Source organism: Heterodontus francisci, chromosome 43 (genome assembly GCF_036365525.1).
Source record: "Heterodontus francisci isolate sHetFra1 chromosome 43, sHetFra1.hap1, whole genome shotgun sequence".
In the NCBI taxonomy this organism is placed as follows: domain Eukaryota; kingdom Metazoa; phylum Chordata; class Chondrichthyes; order Heterodontiformes; family Heterodontidae; genus Heterodontus; species Heterodontus francisci.
In genome coordinates, this window is record NC_090413.1 from 8,223,395 (window position 1) to 8,251,256 (window position 27,862).

Genomic DNA, 27,862 nt, shown 5'->3' on the forward strand with positions numbered 1-27,862 from the left:
GGCCTATAATCTCTGGAGTTTAGAAGAATGTGATATCATCTCATTAAAACATACAAGTTTCTGAAAGGGCATGGAAGGGCAGACTGTCAGAGTTTGTTTCCCCTGGCTGGGGAATCTTGAACATGGGGGCACAGTCTCAGGATAAGGGGCTGATCTTTTAGGACTGAGATGAGGAGAAATTTCTTCACTCAAAGAGTTGTGAATCTTTGGTATTGCCTATCCCAGAGGGTTGTGGATGCTCCACCTTTGAGAATATTTCAGGCTGAGATAGATTTTTGGACAGTGGACACAAGGCCTCACAGCCAGATACAGAACTGTGCTGTTTGCCACCATCAGCTCTCTGACTCCACTGCTGGGTCCCCCCCGCTGCCTGGGGCCAGGCCTGTGTTAGGTTCAGGGCCTTGTTAATGACCAGAACCCAGATCTCCAGAAAGGAGTGGGACTTTGTCGAAAGCCTTCTGAAAGTCGAAATAAACCACATCCACTGGCTCCCCCTCATCAACTCTACTAGTTACAGACTTGAAGAATTCTAGTAGTCATAGTGATACAGCACTGAAACAGGCCCTTTGGTCCACTGAGTCTGTGCAGACGAACAACCATCCTACAGTAATCCCAAATTCCCTACCATTCTCCTACCACCTACCTACACTAGGGGCAATTTACAATGGCCAATTTTACCTTTCAACCTGCAAGTCTTTGGCTGTGGGAGGAAACCCACATAGTCACAGGGAGAACTTGCAAACTCCGCACAGGCAGTAGCTGGAACCGAACCTGGGCTACTGGAGCTGTGAGGCTGCAGTGCTCACCACTGTGCCGCCCATTGGAATTATGTCTGGTTCAGGCCAGATCCAATTACTAGACCCTGGAGTGTGATATCTGAGTTGGATCACTCCTGGGGTCAGACACATGATGATCTATAACCAAAAGCTTTACAATGCTGGATAAAAACTTGGTGAATAAGGAAGTTTGTGAGTGTCCCAGCTGCCTCTAACATTTATTCAAATGCCTTCACAGATCTGTCTAATTTCCAGTGTCCTGCCCAATGGATATGGTTCTGGCAAAACTGTTATTACTTTTCACCAAACAAAAACGACTGGGCAAATGCCCAGAAATCCTGTGCATCAATGGACACCAATCTTGTTGTCATCAACAGTGCTGTGGAACAGGTAGGAGATTATTCCAATTTCAAATTCACCAATAGCTGATCATTTGTCAGCATGTTCAGTGGTGATATAAAAGCTGAAGGACAGAGACAAAGGCCATTCAGCTCTTGCTCCTGTGCTGATACTAGCCCTTCAACTCGATCTACTCCAAACAAATACATCAAATGCTTTTCTATTCCTGTTCAAATATTTTTCTAATTGCTTTTTAATTGTTGTTATGATCTCTGAACACACAATATCTCTGGGGTTCCAAACCATGAATCTGCTGCATTAGAATGAATACATTGGATGTGGTGTATATGGATTTTAGCAAGGCATTTGATAAGGTTCCCCATGGTAGGCTCATTCAGAAAGTAAGGAGGCATGGGATACAGGGAAATTTGGTTGTCTGGATACAGAATTGGCTGGCCCATAGAAGACAGAGGGTGGTAGTAGATGGAAAGTATCTAGCCTGGAGCTCGGTGACCGGTGGTGTTCCGCAGGGATCTGTTCTGGGACTTCTGCTCTTTGTGATTTTTATAAATGACTTGGATGAGGAAGTGGAAGGCTGGGTTAGTAAGTTTGCCGATGACACAAAGCTTGCTGGAGTTGTGGATAGTGTGGAAGGCTGTTGTAGGTTGCAACAGGACATTTACAGGATGCAGAGCCGGGCTGAGAAGTGGCAGATGGAGTTCAACCTGGAAAAGTGTGAAGTGATTCATTTTGGAAGGTCGAATTTGAATGCAGAATACAGGCTAAAAGACAGGATTCTTGGCAGTGTGGAGGAACAGAGGGATCTTGGGGTCCACGTCCATAGATCGCTCAAAGTTGCCACCCAAGTTGATAGGATTGTTAAGAAGGCGTATGGTGTGTTTGCTTTCATTAACAGGGGGATTGAGTTTAAGAGCCGCGAGGTTATGCTGCAGCTCTGTAAAGCCCTGGTTAGACCACACTTGGAATATTGTGTTCAGTTCTGGTCGCCTCATTATAGGAAGGATGTGGAAGCTTTAGAGAGGGTGCAGAGGAGATTTACCAGGTTAATGCCTGGACTGGAGGGCATGTCTTCTGAAGAAAGGTTGAGGGAGCTAGGGCTTTTCTCATTGGAGCGAAGAAGCATGAGAGGTGACTTGATAGAGGGGTACAAGATGATGAGAGGCATAGATAGGGTGGGTAGCCAGAGACTTTTTCCCAGGGCGGAAAGGGCTATCACCAGGGGGCATAATTTTAAGGTGATTGGAGGAAGGTTTCGGGGAGATGTCAGAGGTAGGTTCTTTACACAGAGAGTGGTGGGTGCGTGGAATGCACTGCCAGCGGTGGTAGCAGAAGCAGATACATTAGGGACATTTAAGCGACTCTTGGATAGGTACATGGATGATAGTAGAATGAAGGGTATGGAGGTAGTTTGATCTTAGAGTAGGTTAAAGGGTCGGCACAACATTGTGGGCCGAAGGGCCTGGACTGTGCTGTACTGTTCTATGCTCTATGTTCTATTTCCCTGACAGCAGACACTCAGCTGCTCGATCCCCTCTGATCCCCGACATAGATAGGACTAGGAAAGAGGTTCTCCATACGAGCAGCTCGGGGCTAAATTAAAAAGTAGAATCTCTGGATTATTACCTGAGCCACGAGCAAATTGACATAGGGTAAATAAGATTAGACAGTTAAATGCATGCCTCAAAGATTGATGTGGGAGAAATGGGTTTCATGGGGCACTGGTACCAGTACTGGGGAAAATGGGAGCTGTACCGTTGGGATGGTCTTCACCTGAACCGTGCTGGACCAGAATAAGGAATGATGTTAAAAAGCATTTGCAAGAAGGTAGTTGATTTGAAGGCATAAATAGAGATAAATGGGGATGATTGAACTGCCATTACAGAGACGTGGTTGCAGGGTGACCAAGACTGGGACTGAATATTCAATGATATTCATCATTTAGGAATGATCGTCAAAAAGGAAAAGGAGGTGGGTTAGCACTCTTAATAAGGGACAAGATCAGTTCATTAGTGAGAGAGGATCTTAGATCAAAGGATCAAGATGTACAATCAATTTGGGTGGAGCTAAGAAACTGCAATGGGCAGCAAACATTGGTGGGAGTTGTTTATAGACCACCAAATGGTAGAAATCAGGAAATTAGAGGTGCATTTAACATGGGTAATACAGTAATAATGGGCAATTTAAATTTATCTATAGACTGGGTAAATCTAATCAGCAGGAATGCCATGGAGGATAAATTCCTGGAATGCGGGCGAGATGGGTTTCGGGCGCAGTACATTTAAGAACCCACTAGGAATCGGGCTATTTTTGATTTTGTATTATGTAATGAGAAAAGGCTAATTAATAACCTTTCTGTCAAGGAGCCTTTGGGAAATAGTGACCATAATATGATAGAATTTTACATTAAGTTTGAAAATGATATCGTTCATTCTGAAACTAGTGTCTGAAATCTGAAGAAAGGAAACTACAAAGGTACGAGGGGCAAGTTGGCTATGGTGGATTTGGAAAATACACTAAAAGATTTGACAGTAGACAGGCAATGGCTAGTATTTAAAGAAATATTACATGGTCTGCAACAAATATGCATTCCTGTAAGACACAAAAACCCAATATGAATCAACCATGGCTAAAGTAGTTAAACATTGCATTTGATCAAAGGAAGTGGGTTATATGATTGTCAGGAAAAGTAGTAAGTCCGAGGATTGGGAGCAATTTAGAATCCAGCAACAGATAATGAAGAAACGAATAAAGGGAAAAGAGAATATGAATGCAAGCTAACAAGAAACATAAAGGCGGACGGTAAAAGCTTCTTTAGGTATGTGAAAAAGAAAAGATTAGCAAGGACAAATATGGCTCCATTACTGGCGGAGACAGGAGAATTTATAATGGAGAACAGGGAAATGGCAGAGAAACTAAAAATTACTTTGTGTCTCTCTTCACGGAGGAAGATACAGAAAATGTCCCAGAAATACGAGTGAACCAAGGAACTTGTGAAAATGAGGAACTGAACGAAATTAGTATTAATAAAGAGGTAGTACTCGAAAAGTTAACTGGGTTGAAGGTTGACAAATGCCCTGGACCAGATGAGCTGCATCCTAGAGTGTTGAAAGAGGTGGCTATCGAGATAGTGGATGCGTTGCTCATAAGAACTAGAAGCAGGAGTAGGCCGTCCGGCCCCTCGAGCCTGCTCCGCCATTCAATAAGATCATGGCTGATCTTTTCGTGGCCTCAGATCCACTTACCCGCGCTCCCACCGTATCCCTTAATTCCTTTATTGTTCAAAAATATATCTACCTTAGCTTTAAAGACATTTACTGAAGAAGCGTCAACTACTTCGCTGGGCAAGGAATTCCATAGATTAACAACCCTCTGGGTGAAGAAGTTCCTTCGTAATTCAGTCCTAAATCTGCTCCCTCTAATCTTGAGGCTATGCCCTCTTGTCCTCGCTTCACCTGCCAGTGGAAACATCCTCTCTACTTGTATCTTATCTATTCCCTTCATGATTTTATATGTTTCGATAAGATCCCCCCTCATTCTTCTGAACTCCAATGAATAGAATCCCAATCTCCTCAGTCTCTCCTCATAAGCCAACCCCCTCATCAACCTAGTGAACCTCCTCTGCACCCTCTCCAGTGCCAGTATATCCTTTCTCAAGTAAGGAGACCAAAACTGCACACAGTACTCCAGGTGCGGCCTCACCAGTACCTTATAGAGCTGCAACATAACCTCTATGCTTTTAAACTCAATCCCTTTAGCAATGAAGGACAAAATTCCATTTGCCTTCCTAATTACTTGCTGTACCTGCAGACCAACCTTCTGTGATTCATGCACAAGGACACCTAGGTCCCTCTGCATAGCAGCATGCTGCAACTTTTTACCATTCAAGTAATAATCCTTTTTACTGTTACTCCTACCGAAATGAATGACTTCACATTTATTAACATTGTATTCCATCTGCCAGACCTTTGTCCACTCACTCAATGTATCTATGTTCCTCTGCAAAGTTTCACAGTCATCTGCACACTTTGCTCTGCCACTCATCTTAGTGTCATCTGCAAATTTTGACACCCTACACATGGTCCCCAACTCCAAATCATCTACATAAATTGTAAATAATTGCGGTCCCAACACCGATCCCTGAGGCACACCACTAGTCACTGATTGCCACCCAGAATAGCACTCATTTATCCCCACTTTCTGCTTCCTGTTAGTCAACCAATCCTCTATCCATGCTAATACTTTACCCCTAACGCCATGCATCCTTATCTTATGCAGCAGCCTCTTGTGCGGCACCTTGTCGAAGGCCTTTTGCATATCTAGGTACACCACATCCACTGGGTCTCCATTGCCCACCTTGCTCGTAATGTCATCATAGAATTCCAAAAGATTTGTCAAGCACGACCTGCCCTTCATGAGCCCATGCTGCATCTGCCCAACGGGACAATTTCTATCGAGATGCCCTGCTATTTCTTCCTTGATAATAGACTCAAGCATCTTCCCCACTACAGAGGTTAAGCTAACCGGTCTATAATTCCCCATCTTTTGCCTACCTCCCTTTTTAAACAGTGGCGTCACATTTGCTGTTTTCCAATCAGCTGGGAATACCCCAGAGTCCAGCGAATTTTGGAAAATTACCGTCAGTGCACCTGCTATTTCTCCCGCCATCTCTTTTAGTACCCTGGGATGCATTCCATCAGGGCCAGGAGACTTATCAATCCTTAGCTCCATTAGCTTGCCCAACACTACCTCTTCCGTAATAATGATTGTTCCCAGGTCCTCACCGACGTTCGTCTCTTTGTCAATTACTGGCATGTTATTAATGTCCTCCACTGTGAAGACCGATACAAAATACCTGTTCAATGCCTCGGCCATTTCATCATATCCCATAACTAAATTCCCCTTCTCATCCTCGAAAGGACCAACGTTTACTTTAGCCACTCTTTTTCGTTTTATATATTTATAGAAACTTTTGCTATCTGTCTTTCTATTCTGTGCTAGTTTTTTCTCATGTTCTATCTTACTTTTCTTTATAGCTCTTTTTGTAGCTTTCTGTTGACCTTTAAAGTTTTCCCAATCTTCTAGTTTCATGCTGCTTTTGGCCACTTTGTATGCCTTCTCTTTCAATTTGATAGCCTCCCTTATTTCCTTAGACACCATGGCAGATTACCCCTTTTCTTCCAGTCCTTCCTTTTCACTGGAATATACTTTTGCTGAGCACTTTGAAAAATTGCTTTGAAAGTCCTCCACTCCTCGTCAACTGTCCCACCGTAAAATCTTGTTTCCAGTCCACTTTAGCCAAGTCCTCCCTCATTCTATTGTAGTCCCCCTTGTTCAAGCACAGGACCCTGGTATTGGATTTTATCTTCACACTCTCCATCTGTATTCTAAATTCAACCATACTGTGATCACTCCTTCCAAGAGGATCCCTAACTATGATGTCATTAATTAATCCTGTCTCATTACATAGGACAATATCTAGGATAGCTTGCTCCCTCGTCGGTTCCATTACATACTGTTCAAGAAAACTATCACGAATACACTCAACGATTTCCTCCTCAAGGCTACCCTGACTGAGCTGGTTCGACCAATCTACATGTCGATTAAAATCCCCCATGATAATTGCCGTACCATTTTTACAGGCATTAGTTATTTCTTTGTTTATGGCCCGCCCCAATGTGATGTTATTGTTTGGTGGCCTATAGACTACGCCTATCAATGACTTTTTCTTCTTAGAGTTTCTAATTTCCACCCAAATGGATTCAACCTCATTCTCCATCGAACCTATATCATCTCTCAGCACCGCCCTGATGTCGTCCTTGAGTATCAGAGCTACACCACCTCCCTTACCTTCCTGTCTGTTCTTTCAAATAGTCTGGTACCCCTGGATATTTAGCTCCCAGTCCTGACCAACCTGTAATCATGTCTCCGTAATGGCTACCAAATCATATTTATTCGCGATGATTTGTGCCGTTAACTCATCAACCTTGTTACGAATGCTACGAGCATTCAGGTAAAGTGCGTTTATGCTGGCTTGCTTACCCTCATGATTCCCAACATCTCGAATAATAACTCCTGAGTTAACCTTCCTTTCTGCTTCTTTCATAGTCTGCCTTGAACTTAAACCCTCCTGGACACATGTTAGCCTGCTGCTTACCTTTTTATTTATCATCATACTCCCTGTCGTTTTCCCTTTCCCTTCCCCCCCGAGTCACTAGTTTAAAGTCCTAGAGACCACCCTATTTATCCGTTTCGCTAGAACACTGGTTCCAGATCGGTTCAGGTGGAGACCGTCCCATCGGTACAGATCCCCCCGGTTCCAAAACTGATGCCAATGCCCCATGAAATGGAACCCCTCTTTCCCACACCACTCCCTTAGCCACGTGTTTACTTCCCTAATATTCTTATCCCTAAGCCAATTTGCACGTGGCTCGGGCAGTAATCCGGAGATTATGACCCTTGAGGACCTGTTCCTTAATTTCGCTCCTAGTGCTTTATAATCCCCAAACAGGTCCTCCATCCTAGCCTTGCCTATGTTGTTAGTCCCAACGTGGACCACAACAACTGGATCCTGCCCCTCCCGCTCCAATATCCTTTCAAGCCGGTCAGAGATGTCCTGCACCCTGGCACCGGGCAGGCAACACACCATGCGGGACTCCTGATCCGGCTTGCAAAGGATACTATCTATCCCCCTAATTATAGAATCTCCTATAACTACCTCTTGTCTTTTTGCTCCCCCCTCTTGAATGGCCTTCTGCACCATGGTGCCATGGTTTGTTGGCTCATCCTCCCCGCAGCCCTTTTCCTCATCCACACAGGGAGCAAGTATCTCGTAACTGTTGGATAAGGTCAAAGGCTGAGGCTCCTCCACACCTGAACTCAGGATCCCCCTACCTCCCTCACTTGCAATCACACCATGTTGTCCCTGATCACTAACTGAATTTGAATTACTTAATCTACCAGGTGTGACTGCCTCCTGAAACAAAACGTCCAGATAACTCTCCCCCTCCCGGATGTGCCGCAGTGTTTGAAGCTCAGATTCCAGATCATCAACTCTGAGCCGGAGTTCTTCCAGCAACCAACACTTGCTGCAGATGTGGTCCCTGCCGTTCACAATGGGGTCAGCCAGCTCCCACATCATACAGCTGCAGCATATCACCTGCCCAGCCATCACTACTTTGTTAATTACTTTATTACTTTATATAAATTTATGAGTTAGATACTTTCTGATACTTCTCTGCTATGGTCTTTTTCAAATAACCAATTAACAGATAAATTGGTGGTTATCTTTCAAAATTCTATTGATTCTGGAATGATTTCTGTTGACTGGAAAGTGGCAAATGTAACCCCAGCATTTAAGAAAGGAGGGAGAGAGAAAGCAGGCAACTACAGAACTGTTAATTTGACATCATAGTAGGGAAAATCTATTCTAAAGGATGTGATAACTAACCCTAAACCTATAACATCCGACAATTTCATAGTCACTTTTACTGATGGTAATGTTTTATTTCAAGATCTTTTAAACTGAATTCCAATTCTCAAACTACTATAGAGGGATTTGATCTCAAAATCTCTGGATTACGAATACAGTAACAACTACAATAATGTCTCATCCAAAAGGCAGCACATTCTCACTGTCGAATTGAAGTCTCATCTTAGAACATGCACGAAAGTCCTGGCAGGGGTTTGAACTCTTGATCTTCTGACTCAGTCAAAAGTGCAACTGAGCCAAGCTGAAACTGCAATCATCACACATTCCTCTGTCCAATATTCATTTGGGAGGGAAGCTGGTTTAAAATAAATGGGTAAAGGCCTCAGACAGAAGATTGTCAACTGGAGGGTTTGTCACTAATATTGTGAAAATCTATATTGCTCCATATACAGTCGTGACACTTTATTTACATGACAGGCATTTCTTGGAACATTGATTGCAAAACGTTCCTGGATTGGCCTCAGTGATTCGATCTCTGAAGGTGACTGGCGCTGGGTGGATGGAACGGATTATACTTCCTCTGTAAAGTGAGTTCTCTTTTCAATTGCACATTCTGGACAATATCAGTGACACTGAACATTAATGAGGAAGCTGGATTTGTTTTCAAGCTGCCTTCTTGAACCACTGCAGTCCATGTGGGGTAGGTACACCCACAGTGCGGTTAGGAAGGTAGTTCCTGGATTTTGACCCAGCGACAGTGAAGGAACGGCAAAATAGTTCCAAGTCAGTATGTTGTATGGCTTGGAGGGGAACGTGCAGGTGGTGGTGTTCCCATGTATCTGCTGGCCTTGTCCTTCTAGGTGGGAGAGGTTGTGAGTTTGGAAGGTGCTGGCAGAGTAGCCTTGGTGAGTTGCTCCAGTGCATCTTGCAGATGGTGCACACAGCTGCCACTGTGTGTCTGTGGTGAAGGGAGTAAATGTATGTGACTGGGGTGCCAATCAAGTGGGCTGCTTTGTTCTGGATGGTGTTGAAGTTCTTGTGTGTTGTTGGAGCTGCACACATGCAGGCGAGTGGAGAGTATTCCATCACACTCCTGACTTGTGCCTTGTTGATGGCGGACAGGCTTTGGGGAGTCAGGAGGTGAGTTACTGGCTGCAGGATTCCGAGCCTCTGACCTTCTCTTGTAGCCACGGTAGTCCATCAGATTGGTACAAGGGGTTCATTGTTCAGTTTAGTTTAGTTTAGAGATACAGCACTGAAACAGGCCCTTCGGCCCAACGAGAGTGTGCCGACCATCAACCACCCATTTATACTAATCCTACATTCCTGCCACATCCCCACCTGTCCCTATATTTCCCTACCACCTATCTATAGTAGGGGCAATTTATAATGGCCAATTAACCTATCAACCAGCAAGTCTTTGGCATGTGGGAGGAAACCGGAGCACCCGGAGGAAACCCACGCAGACACAGGGAGAACTTGCAAACTCCACACAGGCAGTACACAGAATTGAACCCGGATCGCTGGAGCTGTGAGGCTGCGGTGCTAACCACTGTGCCAATGTGCCACCCCAAAGTTTACCCTGAGTCCTACAATCCAGAATGATTTGTACAGCAGGTCATGTCTCAGTCCATAGAGAGTAAGTCCCCATTCAACAGCCATGAGTTCAGTAAATTCGTCAACTGTCTAGGGTTCACTCATGGGAAAATCACACCCCTTTGGCCAAGAACTAATGGAGAAGTTGAGAAATTTATGCAAACCTTGATAAAAATGATAACGTACAGCTAGAGCTGAGAACAAGTCATGGAAACAACATAATTACAGAGCAATATCTCACTCGACTACTGGAAAACCTCCAGCTACAATCATCTTTGCACATCCTACGTGCACACGTTTACCTGAGCTACTCTGCGGAGCTAGTGATCAATGTGTACGTGAAGGCGATCGAGAACAGAAGGATTGAATGAAAATACATGCAGAGTGAAATGTGAAACTTAGAGCTACACCATTAAAACCAGGAGATAAAGTACTTGTGAAACGTGATGGTCGTATTGGAAAATAAACAAACCTTTATGACGTCCACCCATTTGTTGTGACCACACAAAAGAATCAATGATTAATGCAAAGCCCGGTTCACAAATCATCAGAAGAAACCAATCATTCTTCAAAACACTGAAAACACCAAACACAAGCATTGAATCTGATTCCAACATTGACACCTCAGATGAAGAACATAATTCAAACAAGACTACACCTGATGTCAGATAATATTCGACTTGTGAGAGAATATGTCCACCATACATATGTTGCTCTGTTACAAAGTGAACTATTCATGTTGAAGATTAATGCTTCCATTTTTAGAAACATGCTATGTCTCTCATTTACTAAGAAGGGGAAGGATGCAGTGTTGCAGTGTTTTGAAATTGCTTTGTGTACACTTGGAGCTGCTGAAGAACACAAATGCTAACAAAGTGGAGTGAAAGTGAAAGTGAAATTGAAACAGGATAAAAGGAGAAGCCTTTATGTTCAGCTGCTGCAGTCTTTGTTTCTCAATCTTTGCCTCATATCTTATACTAAACTCGGCAAAACCTGGCTCAAGTCCCAAGGACATCCCAGACCACATGCTTTGTTACAGAGCAAAACTGTAGCTGGAAATAGTCCCATTTCTTATCTGTGCTTTATGAGGACACATTCCTTGGTATTGAGCGGCCTTTCATTAATTTCCTTCAGTGATTTTCTCATTATTCCTAAACCAACTTGCCAACTGTTAAATATATTATTTATCTTAGTTTCACAAGTACAGTTTTAAACATCCCACTTTATAATCTAATCTATCTGATTAGTCATTCTGGCTGAAGGTTGTTTTATGCCTAATAATGGACAAGTTCCTGTTATTTCTTTATCCCATTAAATTTTTCCTGTTTACTGATCACAATGGGTGTTTAATCAGTGTTACCCCGATGAACTATCTGCACTGAAGTTCCTGTCTGTCTAACTCAGGCTTGTTTCTACTTCCCATAAGACATATAATATCAGCCATTTTATGTCAATGTATTTCACCATTTTATATTAACATTTGTCTAAAACCTCCAGTGCACACTCAATGGAGCAGGAATGCACACAGTGAAATAAAAGCACACAGGCAATGAAGTGGGCATACACACTCAGTGGAATTGGAGTATACACTTAATGGAAAGGGGGCACACACTCAACGGAATGGAAGTACACACTCAACGGAATGGAAGTACACACTCAACGGAATGGAAGTACACACTCAACGGAATGGAAGGACACACTCAACGGAATGGAAGTACACACTCAACGGAATGGAAGTACACACTCAACGGAATGGGAGTACACACTCAACGGAATGGGAGTACACACTCAGTGGAATTGAAGTACGCACTCAGTGGAATTGAAGTACGCACTCAGTGGAATGGGAGTACACACTCAGTGGAATGGGAGTACACACTCAGTGGAATGGGAGTACACACTCAATGTTATTGGAGTACACACTCAATAGAAAGATGCTGAAAGTTTGTGGATGAACAGAAAGGACCTGGAGATTCAAATACACAATTCTGTGAAAATGTGTAAATTAAGCTATTCAAAAAGGCTAATAGCATTGTAATGCGTTCTTTATGTTGTCTGATGCACCATAAATGAGATGCGTGTAGTCCAGTTATGTTGAAGATCTCAAATTGGTTTATTACAGCTAAACTATTATATACAGTACAGAGCTAACTATTTATAGAACCTTACCCGAGGTGTTACAGTTGCAGAGTGACTCCGGCTTCGAGTCACATGACTATTTTCAGCACTTAGTTTACAAGCATACTAAGATCTTAACGGGATATCCTCTTCAAGACCATCATACATCACCCCTTTTCTTTCCAAAGATAAATCTCATATGCTAAAAGTAAAAAACATGGACTATGACAGTACGTTTCCATGTCCTTTGCTTTTCAAAGGGCAGATTTGCCCTTACCAGGCCAGGCCTGTACACCCAATCAAAATTATTCCACAGGCGATTGGCAAAATGTGGTCCCTGCTGGCACCGTTTCAAACAAGCATCGGGCTCTCCTCTGTTGAGGCCAGCTGCATTTAGAATAGCTTGTCTCAGGGGCCCTCCTCTCATATTTATCTTGTGATAGGGCCGAAAATAGGATGGAACTTTTGCTCATGTCAAGCAGTTTCACTTCCTCTGCATCATCAAAGCCGTGCAGAGATTTTAATTGAGTGACAGCACTTGCTTAGCAACAACCTGCTCAGTGACCCGACAAGAGCAGATCAGAGGCTATGAATCCTGCGGCAAGTAACTCACCTCCTGACTCCCCAAAGCCTGTCCACCATCTGCAAGGCACAAGTGAGGAATGTGATGGAATATTCTCCAGTTGTCTGGATGGGTGCAGCTCCAACAACACTCAAGAAGCCCGACACCATCCGGAACAAAGCAGCCCGCTTGATTGGCACCCCATCTACAAACATTCACTCCCTCCACCACCTACTCACAGTGGCAGCAGTGTGTACCATCTCCAAGATGCACTGCAGCAACGCACCAAGGCTACTTAGACAGCACTTTCCAAACCCGCGACCTCTACCACCTCGAAGGACAAGGGCAGCAGATGCATGGGAACACCACCACCTGCAAGTTCCCGGCCAAGTCACACACCATCCTGACTTGGAACTATATCACCGTTCCTTCACTGTCGCTGGGTCAAAATCCTGGAACTCCCTTCCTAACAGCACAGTGGGTGTACCTACCTCACATGGACTGCAGCAGTTCAAGAAGGCAGCTCACCACCACCTTCTCAAGGGCAATTAGGGATGGGCAATAAATGCTGGCATAGCCAGTGACGACCATATCCCATAAATGAATTTTTTTTAAAGTGCCAAACGTGGCGTATGGGTCTCCCGTACCATTCTAGTTGGGTATATCGTTTTTCATTTTGGACAGCTGTGTGATTGTATGTGGGGTGGTATTCGTTACTGCCTCTGGCTGTTCGGCTTGTGGTTGTTGTTGCTGTCCTAGTGAGACTGGGACAGCCTGAGCTCCTCCCTGCCCTCCTGCGCCCAGATTCTGATTGGCGGGTTTGTCCGCTGCACGTCGCGTCACCAGAGGATGCATCCGCTCTGGTGTAAGCGGTGGAGGCGGGCCGGATGCGTCCTCTGGGGGAGTCTCCTGGGGGTGGTTTATCGTAATCATAGCCATCATGGCCCTGGCCATATCGCCAGGCTTCCTCATCTAATCCTCCCCTGTCGGTTGTATCATTACCCGAATCTCTCCCCCTAGATTTATCTCCAAACGCACAAATGATCCCTCTTTGGACCAATAACTGATTTCTTAGCCTGTCGATTTCTTTCTGACATTTAGTCTGTCGAGCCTCCTTGTGAGCCCTGCTTGGAGTGCAGCTTGGAGGTCTGTACATTTCTGCTCTCCCTTCCATTTTTCTTCTCGTGCCTGTGTGGGTCTCGTTCTGCTTTACAGTGACTGGACTCCGCCTGCTCGGCCTGAGTCTGAAAACTACTCACATGCAACGTATAATTGGCTCACTGCTCTTCCCAGCGCTGGGCCTTTTCCTTCCACTCGTCAGCCTGTTTCTCCATTTGTTCCAGGCGACATTTTAAAACTACTGTTTCTGCTTCTCTTTCTTCTAATTCGTTCAGGCAACAAGTAATTGCTGCAAATTTTCGCATTTTCGCAGCTTTCCTTTTCCTGTTATTCCCATGGACCTTCGTCCATATTGATTCGGACATGGATCCTGGACTCGCAAAACTGTCCGCATAGTAGTCCATCCATTTGGGCCCCTTCTTATTTGCATAATTGGTATATTTAAACAGCTGTTTTAGGTTTCGGACACGGTGGGATCTCTGGAAATTCGAGTTAACCCTTCAATCCGCGACAACACAGGGACGCCAAATTCTATTGTTCAACCCCTGGCCGACGGCGTCGAGAGCCAACAAGGTAACAGCAGCAAATGTTACAGACACCAATAGTGGAACGAGATTCCACACAGCTGCTGTGGTGGGATTTGAAGCCATGTCCCCAGGACATTAGCCTGGGCCTCTAGATTACTAGTTCAGTGACAATACCACAAACCACCACCTCACCACTTCACCACGTAATTAGTTTCCCCGGAATGTCCTCCACTGTGAAGTCTGACACAAAGCAATGATTCAATAATTCTGCCATTTCCTTATTTTCATTTGCAATATTACTCACAGTATTTTTTAAAGAGACCACGTTACCCTTGACTGTCTCTTTACTTCCTATATAATTGTGATTAACTTTTTTTATGTTATAGAGTCACAGAGTCATACAGCATAGAAACAGGCCCTTCGGCCCACCGCGTCCATACCGATCATAATGCCTATCTATACTAATCCCACCTGCCTGCATTAATTCCATATCCCTCTATGCCTTGCTCATTCAAGTACCTGTCCAGATGTCTCTTAAATGTCGCTACTGTTCCTGCCTCCACCACCTCCTCAGGCAGCTCATTCCAGACACCCACTATTCTTTGTGTGAAAAATTTACCCCTTTGATCCCCTTTAAACCTCCTCCCTCTCACCTTAAATCTATGCCCTCTAGTTTTAGTCACCCCTACCATGGGAAACAGACTCTGGCTATCTACCCCTATCTATGCCTCTCATAATTTTATATACCTCTATCATGTCCCCTTTCAGCCTCCTTCACTCCAGGGAAAACAGACCCAGCCTATCCAATCTCTCTTTAGAACTCAAGCCCTCCAAACCAGGCAACATCCTTGTGAATCTTTTCTGCACCCTCTCTAGCTTAATCATATCTTTCCTGTAGTGCAGCGACCAGAACTGCACACAGTACTCCAAGTGCGGCCTAACCAACATTATGTATAACTGTAAAATGATGTCCCAACTCTTGTACTCAATGCCTCGACCGATGAAGGCAAGCATGCCTTCACCACCCTGTCTACCTGTGTTGCCACTTTCAGGGAACTATGTACTTGCACCTCAAGGTCTTTCTGCTCAACAACACTTCCCAGGGCTCTGCCATTCACTGTATATGTCCTGCCCTGGTTTAACTTCCAAAAATGCATCACTTCGCACTTGTCTGTGTTAAATTTCATTTGCCACTCCCTTGCCCACTTTCTCAGTTGATCTTTATCCTTTTGTAACCTTAGATAACCTTCTTCACTGTCCACTATACCACCAATTCTGGTGTCATCTGCAAACTTACTAATCATACCCCCTACATTCTCATCCAACTCATTAATATATATGACAAACAACAGACGGCCCAGCACCGATCCATGCGGCACACCACTGGTCACTGGCCTCCAATGTTAACCTTGGTTAATTCCCAAATTTCTATTTGTATTCCCTTCTAACAGCTCTTACAACCACTTTTGTCTTCCTTTGCTGTTCTTTATGTTTCCCCCAGTCCCCTGGATTAACATAAAATAAAAGAAAAATACTGCAGATGCTGGAAATCTGAAATAAAAACAAGAAATGCTGGAAATACTCAGCAGTTCTGGCAGCATCTGTGGAGAGAGAAGCAGAGTTAACGTTTCAGGTCAGTGACCCTTCCTCAGAACCCCTGGATTAACACTCTTCTTGCACTTTTATATCCTCTTCCCTTTAGTTTTATATTATCTCTCACCTCCTTTCTTGACCATGGCTGTTATATTCTGTAATTAGAGTTCTTGCCCCTTAGAGGTGTGGACAGATCCTGTATTAAGCTAACTTCTGTTTCGAACACTTCTCATCTGTAGTTTTACCTGATAACAGTTTTGACCAATCTTCTGTCATTGATCTCTGCCTCATCCCATTAAAGATACCTTCGTAAATTTTAGAATCTTAGTAACTGTGTTATATTTCTCCATTTTAAACCTAACATTGAATTTGATCATATTATGATTGTTTGATAAATGCTCCCTTAACTGTACAATTATTAACTAAATCTGGCTGATTGCTGATTACAAAACCTAGTATGACCTGCTGTCATGTTGGTTCGAGAACATATTGCACCAGAATACTATCTTAAATGCACACAAAGATCATTATTTCAAAGAGGGCTGGAATATGAAGGAGAGGACATTATGCAAGCATTGAATTCCCTTGATTATAGCAGATTGAGGGGTGAAATAATCAAAGCGTTTCAAATATAAAAAAGATTTGATCGGGTGGATGCTGGAACTTGGCCATTCAGGAACGAAGTCAGGAAGCATTTTTTTGCACAAAGGGTAAAAATTTGGAACTCGCTCTCCCCAAAAGCTCTGGATGCTGGGCAATTGCAGCTTCCAAGACTGATAGGATTTTTTTGTTAGGGAATAGCATCAAGGGATATGAAGCAAAGGAGGAGAAGTAGAGTTGAGGTGTAGATCAGTCATGATCTAATTGAATGACGAAGCAGGTCCAAGGGGCCGAATGGCCTCTTCCTGTTCCATTGTTCCTATGGCTAGGTTGATATCTGAACAACATCAAAATGGTCATGGTTATCAGGGGCCAATCATTGCAAACCCAAGGCATCACTGCTGGTGGTCCTCACAGCAGCATCCTCAGCCTATCCATCTTCAATTGCTTCAACAATGATTCTCCCTCCATTTATAGGTCAGGAGTGAAACTGTTCATTGATGATTTCAAAGTTTTCAGCTCATTCATAATTCCTCTGAAAATGAAGAAGCTCATGGCAGGTACATCACAACCTGGAATGTGTACTCCCATTCCATTGAGCACGTATTTCCATTCCATTGAGCGTGTATTCGCATTCCATTGAGCACGTATTCGCATTCCATTGAGCATGTATTCGCATTCCATTGAGCATGTATTTCCATTCCATTGAGCATGTATTTCAATTCCATTGAGCGTGTATTCACATTCCATTGAGCGTGTATTTCCATTCCATTGAGCGTGTATTTCAATTCCATTGAGCGTGTATTTCCATTCCATTGAGCGTGTCTTTCCATTCCATTGAGCGTGTCTTCCATTCCATTGAGCATGTGTTTCCATTCCATTGAGCGTGTCTTTCCATTCCATTGAGCATGTGTTTCCATTCCATTGAGCATGTGTTTCCATTCCATTGAGCGTGTCTTTCCATTCCATTGAGCATGTGTTTCCATTCCATTGAGCGTGTATTCCATTCCATTGAGCATGTGTTTCCATTCCATTGAGCGTGTCTTTCCATTCCATTGAGCATGTGTTTCCATTCCATTGAGCATGTGTTTCCATTCCATTGAGCGTGTCTTTCCATTCCATTGAGCGTGTCTTTCCATTCCATTGAGTGTCTATTCCCATTCATTTTTTTTCCCCCTTCACCTATCCACCTAATCCCACTGGCACTTGACCACATTTGCAATGACAGTGCTGATTTAGTGTGGATATTATGCTGCTGACTGAGGCTCTGTCACTGGGAGGGCGAAGAATTAGGTTGAGCTGTTGCAGTTCAAGGGTTGACACAGGTTACATGCCCAGAAGCACAGCAGATCGATGAGGTCCGAGGGAGTGAGCGAGACCTGCAACACAAGGGAGAATTCCATTGACTGAAGGAGCAGCAATATCTGGAGAATCTGCAATAATCAAAGCCCCTAAACAGGAGTAATTAGCCTCCCGAATAGAGCCTGTGTCAGCTAATCTGGTTTCTTTGAGAGCGGCAATGTTGGCACCAAACCTGTGCAGCTCACAGTCAATCAGGCTGTCACGTGTACACTAGCTGTGGAGCGTAGGTTGTTGTTCATTCCAGGGCACATAGTCCTCACGTTCCAGCTTCCAAGCTGAAAGGTTATCTTTCTTTGTTTGCTGTGTAGTCTATGCATTGTTTCAGGAAGCGCAGACTTGCCTAGCATTTTCAACCCCTTCTCGAACCTCGTGGCCGGTGCCCAGTGGAAAGACGAAAGCCAAAACATCTGGGGCCTATTCGGGTGCAGGAGTTGCTGGAAGGTGCTACCTTGAGGGAGCCACTAACCACCGAATGGAACTCCACTCCAGAATTTGTCGGGATTACTCCGTAAGCCCTTGATGTTGTTAATGTTGAAGTCACTGACCAGCAGGGCCCAAGATCAGCACACAAGTAGGTGTGATCTTGTCCTCCTGGTGTGCAAAAGGAGCAGCTGCAGGTCCCTGCTTCCCACCTCCAGGTTGCCACCTCCATCCCCCGAACTCTACAACTACTACGCCTTCAGGTGGTCAATCTGAGATGACTGTGGGTCACTTAGGAGTGAACTCAGCGCCGGCGATTTTCTGGCCAAGCTGAAGCAGAAAAACCAGTATAATCAGTGGCCAGTCACAGGCTCAGCCAGAGATTGAAGTCTCTCAATTGCAGCAGTGGTGGGGGAAGGACAGTAAACTGATCAAAGTTACTTTAAATATCGCAACACAGCAGCAATTCAGAGACAAAGTTGGGCCTTGCATTATAACCAGTGTAGTCCAGAGCAAAAACTTCTTCTCAATGTTGAGATAAGTCCAGAAATTTGAAGCCAAGTTTCAAAGAAGATCTAGATGTCGAGTTTTCCAGATGTTTTCCACACCTCACAGATCAGATCTTCTAAACAATTCATTATTGGTAACCTTGGAACCTTTAAAACCAACATCCTCATCCAAGTACTTGAAAAAGTCTTCAGCCAACCAGACATCCAAATTGTCCTTCACAACAACTGTATCCAATTCATTTTGTTTAACCCTATGAGCCTGGGACCCAGTCACAACACAATTCGGGAATAGTCCAGGAAATTCTTCCTGCAAAACCTCAGTTTCCGCAGCCTCAGCTGTCTTCCCCAAAACCATTGGAGACACCAATACCTTATCCCTAGCCAGGTTATTTCCTGTCAAAAAAAATCCAACCTTAAGTCGACAAACTAGGATCAACACCAATGGACACAAGACACAAGACTAAGTCACATTTCAAATCAACCCTATATCAGTAAATTTCCAACAATACCCTGAATTAACACCTTCGCATTCAGAAAACTATCGGGGTGGGGGGGGCGGGGTACGGAAATTTATCGCACCTGACAAATCAGTGACTGTACCGCCCCTGCATCGCTAAGAATAACAATTGACTTCCCTGTCTCACCAGACAAACACGGGGATACTTCACCCTCAAACAGAAAACATCTATAATTTCCAGCAAACTGATTCATTCTATCAAGGAATGGGAGATAAACTGCCTGTTTGTCATGAATGTCACCCTATTAGGATAGTATATCCTGGGGGACACCATTTGACTGCAAACATGCCACGGGCTCGTTTTTCCATTTCCAACACTCAGCTTTCACATGTCTTTTTTTATGATAGAAATAGCAGGTCGGTCCCCTCGAACCAAGCTTGTCCTCCGGACTTTCTTTTTTAACAACCTGAGGAGTGTTTGTGTCTTTACCTTTGCCATATTTCTCAATAGAACCAGATCTCTATTCATTATCAAACTTCCTATCTCTTCAAATTCTCTGAAAGTTTCCAAATTGGGGCCTGTGACTAGCTCCTGTGAATCAATTCGTAATCATCTGTGTCTACCTTTATCTTACAAACTGTATGTTCTAGGTGGCACCTTCTCAAATGGCACAAAGTACATTTCTACTCCCTCCGAAAAATGGCCACCAAGTATATATTCTTTGCCAAATCGTAACTATGATGAGGTTGTTCTGGGTGATCCTTACTTTTCATCTCCAATGCACCTTCACGGACTTTGAGCTTTTCCTTTGCCAATTCTAAGATCTCCCTTTCCCTTTTCCTTATTCTAATTCAAGTTTTCATATTTCTAATTTTTTGTTTCTCTTTCTACATTTTCCTTTTTCCTTTCTCTTTCTCATTTTGATTCAAGGTTTTGCATTTCTCTTTCTTTTTCCTTTTCTTCTCTTTCCCTTTCCAATTTCATGTTCTCTATTTTGAATTGTCTTATTTCCCCAGTAAAAAAAGGAAAAATATTCACTTTTATAATCTTTACTTTAACAATCAAACCAAAATCAACATAGTTTAAACATGAATGAACAGACAAATCACGGACAATTATTACCAATATTACGACTGAGGCGGGAGCAATGCACTGTCAATTCAGTCCCATCACTCCACAGGTCGTAGCACAATATTTAGGTTTTCCCACCCAACCGGAAAGCAGCCAAATTAAACACTCTAGCAGCCCATTCATCAATATCGGTGACCACGCTCTGGAAGTGGTTCAAGAGTTCCACTACCTAGGCTCAACTATCACCAGTAACCTGTCTCCAGATGCAGAAATCAACAAGCGCATGGGTAAGGCTTCCACTGCTATGTCCAGACTGGCCAAGAGAGTGTGGGAAAATGGCGCACTGACACGAAACACAAAAGTCCGAGTGTATCAGGCCTGTGTCCTCAGTACCTTGCTCTATGGCAGCGAGGCCTGCACAACATATGTCAGCCAAGAGCGACGTCTCAATTCATTCCATCTTCGCTGCCTCAGGAGAATACTTGGCATCAGGTGGCAGGACCGTATCTCCAACACAGAAGTCCTCGAGGCGGCCAACATCCCCAGCTTGTACACCCTACTGAGTCAGCGGCGCTTGAGATGGCTTGGCCATGTGAGCCACATGGAAGATGGCAGGATCCCCAAAGACACATTGCACAGTGAGCTCGCCACTGGCTTCAGACCCACCGGCCGTCCATGTCTCCGCTTTAAAGACGTCTGCAAACGCGACATGAAATCCTGTGACATTGATCACAAGTCGTGGGAGTCAGTTGCCAGCGTTCGCCAGAGCTGGCGGGCAGCCATAAAGACAAGGCTAAAATGTGGCGAGTCGAAGAGACTTAGTAGTTGGCAGGAAAAAAGACAGAGGCGCAAGGGGAGAGCCAACTGTGCAACAGCTCCGACAAACAAACTTCTCCGCAGCACCTCTGGAAGAGACTGTCACTCTAGAATTGGCCTTTATAGCCACTCCAGGCGCTGCTTCACAAACCACTGACCACCTCCAGGCGCGTATCCATTGTCTCTCGAGATAAGGAGGCCCAAAAGAAAGAAAGAAGCAGCCCCCAGAATAAAACAGACCAAACCAGGTATCTTTAGACAACAACAAATTAACTATTTATTAAAACTAAATCTTAAACACTGTTAAGATAAACCTGTCTAAAGACCTTATAACTACTTATTTTAACCTACCTCCCCCATTCACACGCATACACTCAAAACTTACAGTTAAATGGCTTCCTTTTTTAAAAAAAATTATGTTTTAAAAATTAGTTGTTTCTTAAGAATAAATAAATAACTGGCATATAAGTCTTTGTGGGTTATGTTCCTGATGGGTGAGGTATTCTAATGTGAAAATAATCAAATGCCACTCGACGTCTCTATGCGGATTTGATGAAAAAGTCTCTTAGTAGATAGGCATTCAAAACACTATGGCTGCAGCAGGCATCAAACAGTTCTTTCAACGATGAGCACAGCAATAGGTCTACTTGAATTTTAACACCGACAGTCTCTCAGTCAAAACTTTATTTCAGGTATTTTTTCAACCTTAGGCAATTAACTCAGTCTTTAGCTCCTTGTAAAATGTTTGCTGAGAGAAATAGACAGCTCTCTTCTTTCGTAGCATGCTTTGCTGTTGAGTCTAACAAAACTGGTGTCAGCTGATTTTTACACACAGTTAAATTGTTACAGTACGCCATGTGACCTCTCTCTCCTGCTGTGGCCGAGGAGCAGGTGCAGCTGGCACCCTGTGTCTCAGACTCCAAAACTTTTCTCCCTGTCCTAAAGGTACACTGTTTTTAACAGAGTCTTAAAGGCAAATTGTTTTAATCAGAGGAGAAAATAAATATGGTTCCGTGACACCAGTTACACATTAATTATCAGATACAACAAAGATAGATCTCACTGATTTACTGGACAGTCCATTCAGCATAAATGGCACCAATTAGAGTCACAAAGTTCTACAAAGCTCTGACCTTCCTCAATAGATCTCCAGCAACTTTCTTCCAAGATGCAGCCACTGATTCTCATCTGACACTAGTTTCCTTTTCCCCCTGAGCTCCATGGGTACAAAATTTGCCAAAATTGTACTGTTCTCGAGAAACACCGCAGCTCAAGACAATCTTGATGGTGTGGATCTACCAGTATTACCTTAAGTAACAGAAACAGCTGCAGCAACTTGTATTTGCCTGTGGCCAGCTCCTGGATCTGTGCTTTACTTTCTTCAGCCTGCCTGGACTCCACACCGGCGTGATGAGAGCCTGATGGCTCTGTCTTTTAATCTGGTTCCAACCAGCTTCTGTTTCCCCAGAAACCTGAAATTTTAGTTTCTCTTTCAGTTAGGGTCTGTCTAAAAAGAAAACAAGCTTTGAAATTGTACCTAACAGAACATTCAATAAGTCATCTGTTCAGACAACAGTTCACACACGTTCTCCCACTGGTTCCACAGCCGTAGATTCCATCACAATATGATACCGAGCCACAAAAGGAGGTATTAGGGCAAAGGGCAAAAACCTTGGTGAAAGAGGTAAGATCTTAAGGATTGTCTTAAAGGAGGAAAGTGAGGTGGAGAGATTTAGGGAGGGCGTTCCAAAACTTAGTGCCGAGGCAGCTGAAGACACAGCCACCAGTGGTGAGCAATTAAATTGAGGATGCACAAGAGGTCAGAGTTAGTGGAGTGCAGATGTCATGGAGAGTTGTAGGGCTGGAGGAGATTACAGAGATCGGAAGAGGGCAGGCCAAGGAGGGTTGTGAAAAATTGAAGTGTTGCTTAACTGGGAGTCAGTGTAAGACAGTGAACACAGGGGTGATGTGTGAATGGCACTTGATGCGAGTTATACCCCAGACAGCAGAGTTTTGGATGACCTCAAGTTGATGGATGGTAGAACGTGGGAGGCTAGCCAGGAGTACGTCTGAATAGGCAAGTCTGGAGGTCAAGACATTTTATGGTGGCGGAGATACGCAGAATTAATGACAGATTGGATAGGTGGTTGAAAGCTCATCTCAAGGTCAAATATGACAACGAGGTTGCAAACAATCAGGTTCAGCCTCAGACAGTTGCCAGAGAGAGGGATGGAGTCAGTAGCCTGGAATGGAGTTTGTGGCGGGGACCAAAAGCAATGGCTCCGGTCTTCCCAATATTTATTTGGAGGAAATTTCTGCTCATCCAATACTGGATGCCAGATATACAGCCTGACAATTTAGAGGCAGTGGAAGTGTCAAGAGAGGTGGTGGTGAGGTAGAGCTCGGTGTCGTCAGTGTACGTGTGGAAACTGATGTGTTTTCAGTTGATATGGCTGAGGGCAGCATGTAGATGGGAAATTAAAGAGGGTCAAGGATAGATCCTTGGGACACACTTAAGATAATGAGACAGGAGTGGGAAGAGAAGCCATTGATAGCAATTCTTTGGTTTTGGTTAGATCCATAAAAATGGAACGAAGCGAGTGCAGTCCTACCAAGGGGATGACAGTGGAGAGGAGGATAGTGTGGTCAAGTGTCAAAGGCTGCAGTCCGGTGGAGAAGGATGAGGAGGGAAAGTTTATCTTTGTCACAGTCACATAGGATGTCATTTGTGACTTGGATAAGATCTGTTTCAGTACTGTGGCAGGGGCTGAAACCTGATTGGAGAGATTCAAACATGGAGTTCTGGGAAAGATAGGAATGGATTTGGGAGGCGACATGTTCAAGGACGTTGGTGAGGAAAGGGAGGTTGGAGATGGGATGGTAAATCAACAAGGACAGAGAGGTCAAGGAGTGTTTTTTTAAGGAGAGGGGTGATGATGGCAGATTTGAAGGATAGAAGGATGGAACTTGAGGAGAGACCCAATAGCAATGTTAGCTAACTTGGGAGCCAGGAAGGAAAGTTGGGTGGTCAGTAGTTTAGTGGAAATAGAGCTGAAGGGGCAGGAAGTGGATCTCATGGACAAAATGAGCTCCGAGAGGGTAGATAGGAGAGAAACTAGAGAAAGATACAAGTTACGGACTAGGGCAGGGGGAGCCTTATGGGGAGATTGGCCAGGTGGGCTGGAAGAGAGGGAAGCAGCAGAGGCAGTAGAAAGGATGTTCTCATTCTTAGTAACAAAGAATTCCATGAGCTCCTCGCCCTTATGTTGGAGGTGAGGGTGGAGGAAACAGGGGAGCGGGTTTAAGGGGTGGCGTAGTGGTATTATCACTGGACTAGTAACCCAGAGACCCAGGGTATTGCTCTGGGGACATGGGTTCAAATCCCACCACAGCAGAAGGTGAAATTTGAATTCAATTAATAAATCTGGAATTTTAAAAAAAGCTAGTCTAATGATGGCCATGAAACCATTGTCGATTGTTGTAAAAACCCATCTGGTTCACAAATGTCCTTTAGGGAAGGAAATCTGCTGTCCTTATCTGGTCTGGCCTACATGTGACTCCAGACCCACAGCAATGTGGTTGACTCTTACATGCCCTCTGAAATGGCCGAGCAAGCCACTCAGTTCAAGGGCAATTAAGGATGGGCAATAAATGCTGGCCTGGCTGGTGACGCCCACATCCCATGAATGAAAAAAAAAAGAAGATGGCTTTCAGTAGAGAAAAGAAGCAGACGGTTACCTTTGCATTCCAGGATGATCCTGGAATGGTTAGCATATGAGAGCAGGACCCGATGGTGCTTTCTGTGGTCCAGCCAGATCTGGCAATCAAAAACTAAACTAGTTGTTTGCCATAAATGTTCAAGTCTGCATCATTCTGACTTGAGGGCCATATCAAGGGGAATGGCCAGTGTAAGTAGGTTTGGGTAGCTGGAGTTTAGCTTAGCTTGACCATTTTCACACTGTATCCTCTGGCATAACTAACAGGGTCAAGTCAGCCAGCTCAATACTAACACATGACCAAAGAAGCCATTTATGTTTCTTGTATCAGCAACTGTATGAATCAAATTAATGTAAAGTAGTTACCCATCAAGAAACAATGCTTACGAAGGAATGGATATTGACTGAGTTGTAATTACTGAATTAAGGATCATGCTAGAAAGAATGGGCTTTAACTTAAAAGTATTAAGTTTAAAAATTAAGTCTTAAGCTTGTAAGAAAGTTCAGTGTCAGTAGGATTTTCTAAGTCACTTTAACACAAAGGCAGCAGAAATAGTATTGTGGCCCTGATAATATTCATTAAGTTGGCTAAAAGAAAATCAATTTCTGTACAAATTCATACTGTCCAAGGAGAGAACAACTGTAATAAACCGTAATTGTTTTTTATCTCAATTATTGGTAAAATGTTTTATCAATTAAGCCCCAATTTGAGTAGGGTAGCAAGTGGCATCAGAGCACCTGGACCAACCGTCAGGTAAACTACAAGGTGGTCTGTTGGCAAAAAATGGTATCAAAGAACAGCTATTGGACATGAGAAGCAGCACGAAAAATCCAGTGGAAGAAAGAAGGGAATCTTCAGTCAACATAACACAGAAAGAGAAAGGGAGACGGTGCCACAGTCACTCCGAGGGCTACTGCAGAGGGTCTGAGGAATAGACTGTGTCTATTGTCTTTGTTAAGTATTACTTCTCTGCAATAAATATAAACTACTTAATAAATCTGCTACACTTATAATCAACATATACCAGTAGCCATAGTGGTTTGTTGTCGGCACGGCCAAGTCACCCTTGTTGGATTAAGTTGACTCCTGAAAGTAGCAGGAAAGCTACACCAGGGTGAGAGAGAGAGTAAATGGGTTTAATGGGGGACAAGAGCATCAAAGGTGGAGGTGAGGATGTGGTTGAGCAGATCGGCAGCTGCAGAAGTGTTATGGTGAAAGGAGGGCCAAAGGTTAGACAGTTGGGATTTGAAAGTGAATTGGGAGAGAGTTATCTCCAGGAGCAGACACAGAGGGAAGAAGGATCTGGAGGGGAAAGTAGGATGCGGGTGGACAGCAACAGCAAGGAAATAATCAGAAATGGCTGTAACTGTGTTTGATATGATGGGAGTGGCGAGACCACATGAAATGGCAAAGGTAAAGGGGGTGAAACTGTTGGGGATTTTACATGGAGGGAGAGTTCGATGGAGGGTAGAAGGGAAGTTAATTCAAAGGAGAGAGAACACGATGAGTTGAGATGGAGGTTGAAATCACTGAGGATGAGAAGATGCTTGGTGAAGAGGCTGAGGGAGGAAATCAGAGAAGGCATGCCAGTGAGAAAATTGGCATTGTACTTGGGCAGGCAGTAGAGAACCAGGATTTGAAATGAGAGGTGAGAGGGATGGAACAGGGGAGATACTCAAAGGAGGAGAAGGTGGCAGCTGACTAGGGCTTCAGGCCAAGGTGAAATTTGGTGATAAGCACCACACCGCCATTGGAACAGTCTGGGCGAGGCAAGTGGATAAAGGTACAGCCAGGCAGGGAGGCTTCAAATAGCGGGAAAGTGTGATCACCCCTCAGCCAGGTTTCTATCGGGGCCATTGTGTCGACGCAGTCATTGACAATAATGTCATTACAGCTCTGACTAGGAAGGGGCGGGGCCAGCTCCAGCACAGCAACTCCAGACTCAGCCAGAGTTTGAGTAAACTTAAAGAAACGATGCTGGATTGTAAAAAAAACCCATCGATTTAGACCTCGAATCTCACAGAGAGAAAACAGGACCTAATCCTTCTCTTTACAGCGTCCAGACTGAGTCAGACATTTGCTATTGTCCTTGGTCAGGTGATTTTTTTTCACAGCCTAGCCCCTGCAGCACCAGATATAGACCCCCAACCTAGATAAACTTTACCAGCGCTAGTTAATTATGATTTATCTGTCTGCCAGGGATGGTCCTTCCTGATACAGGTAGGGAACGCTTAAAAAATTCACTTTAGATTCCTGGCTTCACTCATCACTGTAAAATGCAGTGTAACATTCCAGCCGATGCCTTGTCTTACTAACTAATAGGTCTGAGAGCCTGGTGTCAGCAAAATTATTACTTTATTCATATGGAACCTTGATGTCACTGGCTCAATCTGAACCCTGATACCAGGACTCTCACTATTTATGCTTTAGTGAACAATCCACATCAGCTGACAGACCTGTGGCCACATGCTTGATTACAGAGCAGAGCAAAGCTGCAGCTGCAACTAGTCCCCCGAGTACACACTTGATGTAATAGGCGTACACACTCAATGGAATGGGAGTACACAGGCCAGGTTGGTTCAGGTCCGAGACCAATGTCGCAGGTGACTTGGACATGCCTCAGAGACCTGCAAAGCTGTGATGTTAAATGCTTGGCAAAACCATGACCCATTGACCTTGAAATTCCATTGAGGTTTGTGATGTTTGTACCTGGTTATATTGCGCTGGGGAACTGTTACGATCAGGAAAGGAGGGATCGAAGGTCTCTTCTCTTCTCGCTCTCCTTATTTCACTGCAACAGGTTGACGTCTCTTTTGAAAAGGATATATTTGC

At 44.1% G+C, this 27,862-nt stretch overlaps 1 protein-coding gene across 1 annotated transcript in view; it reads left to right on the plus strand.

The window, feature by feature from the left end:
- The window catches only part of LOC137355636 (asialoglycoprotein receptor 2-like), a 74,514-nt gene that overhangs the window by 15,140 nt on the left and 31,512 nt on the right, over positions 1-27,862 (plus strand). The window contains exons 5-6 of the mRNA XM_068021010.1: positions 1,015-1,166; positions 9,043-9,152. Coding sequence (XP_067877111.1) covers positions 1,015-1,166; positions 9,043-9,152 — 262 coding nt within the window. The remainder of the gene's footprint in view (positions 1-1,014; positions 1,167-9,042; positions 9,153-27,862) is intronic.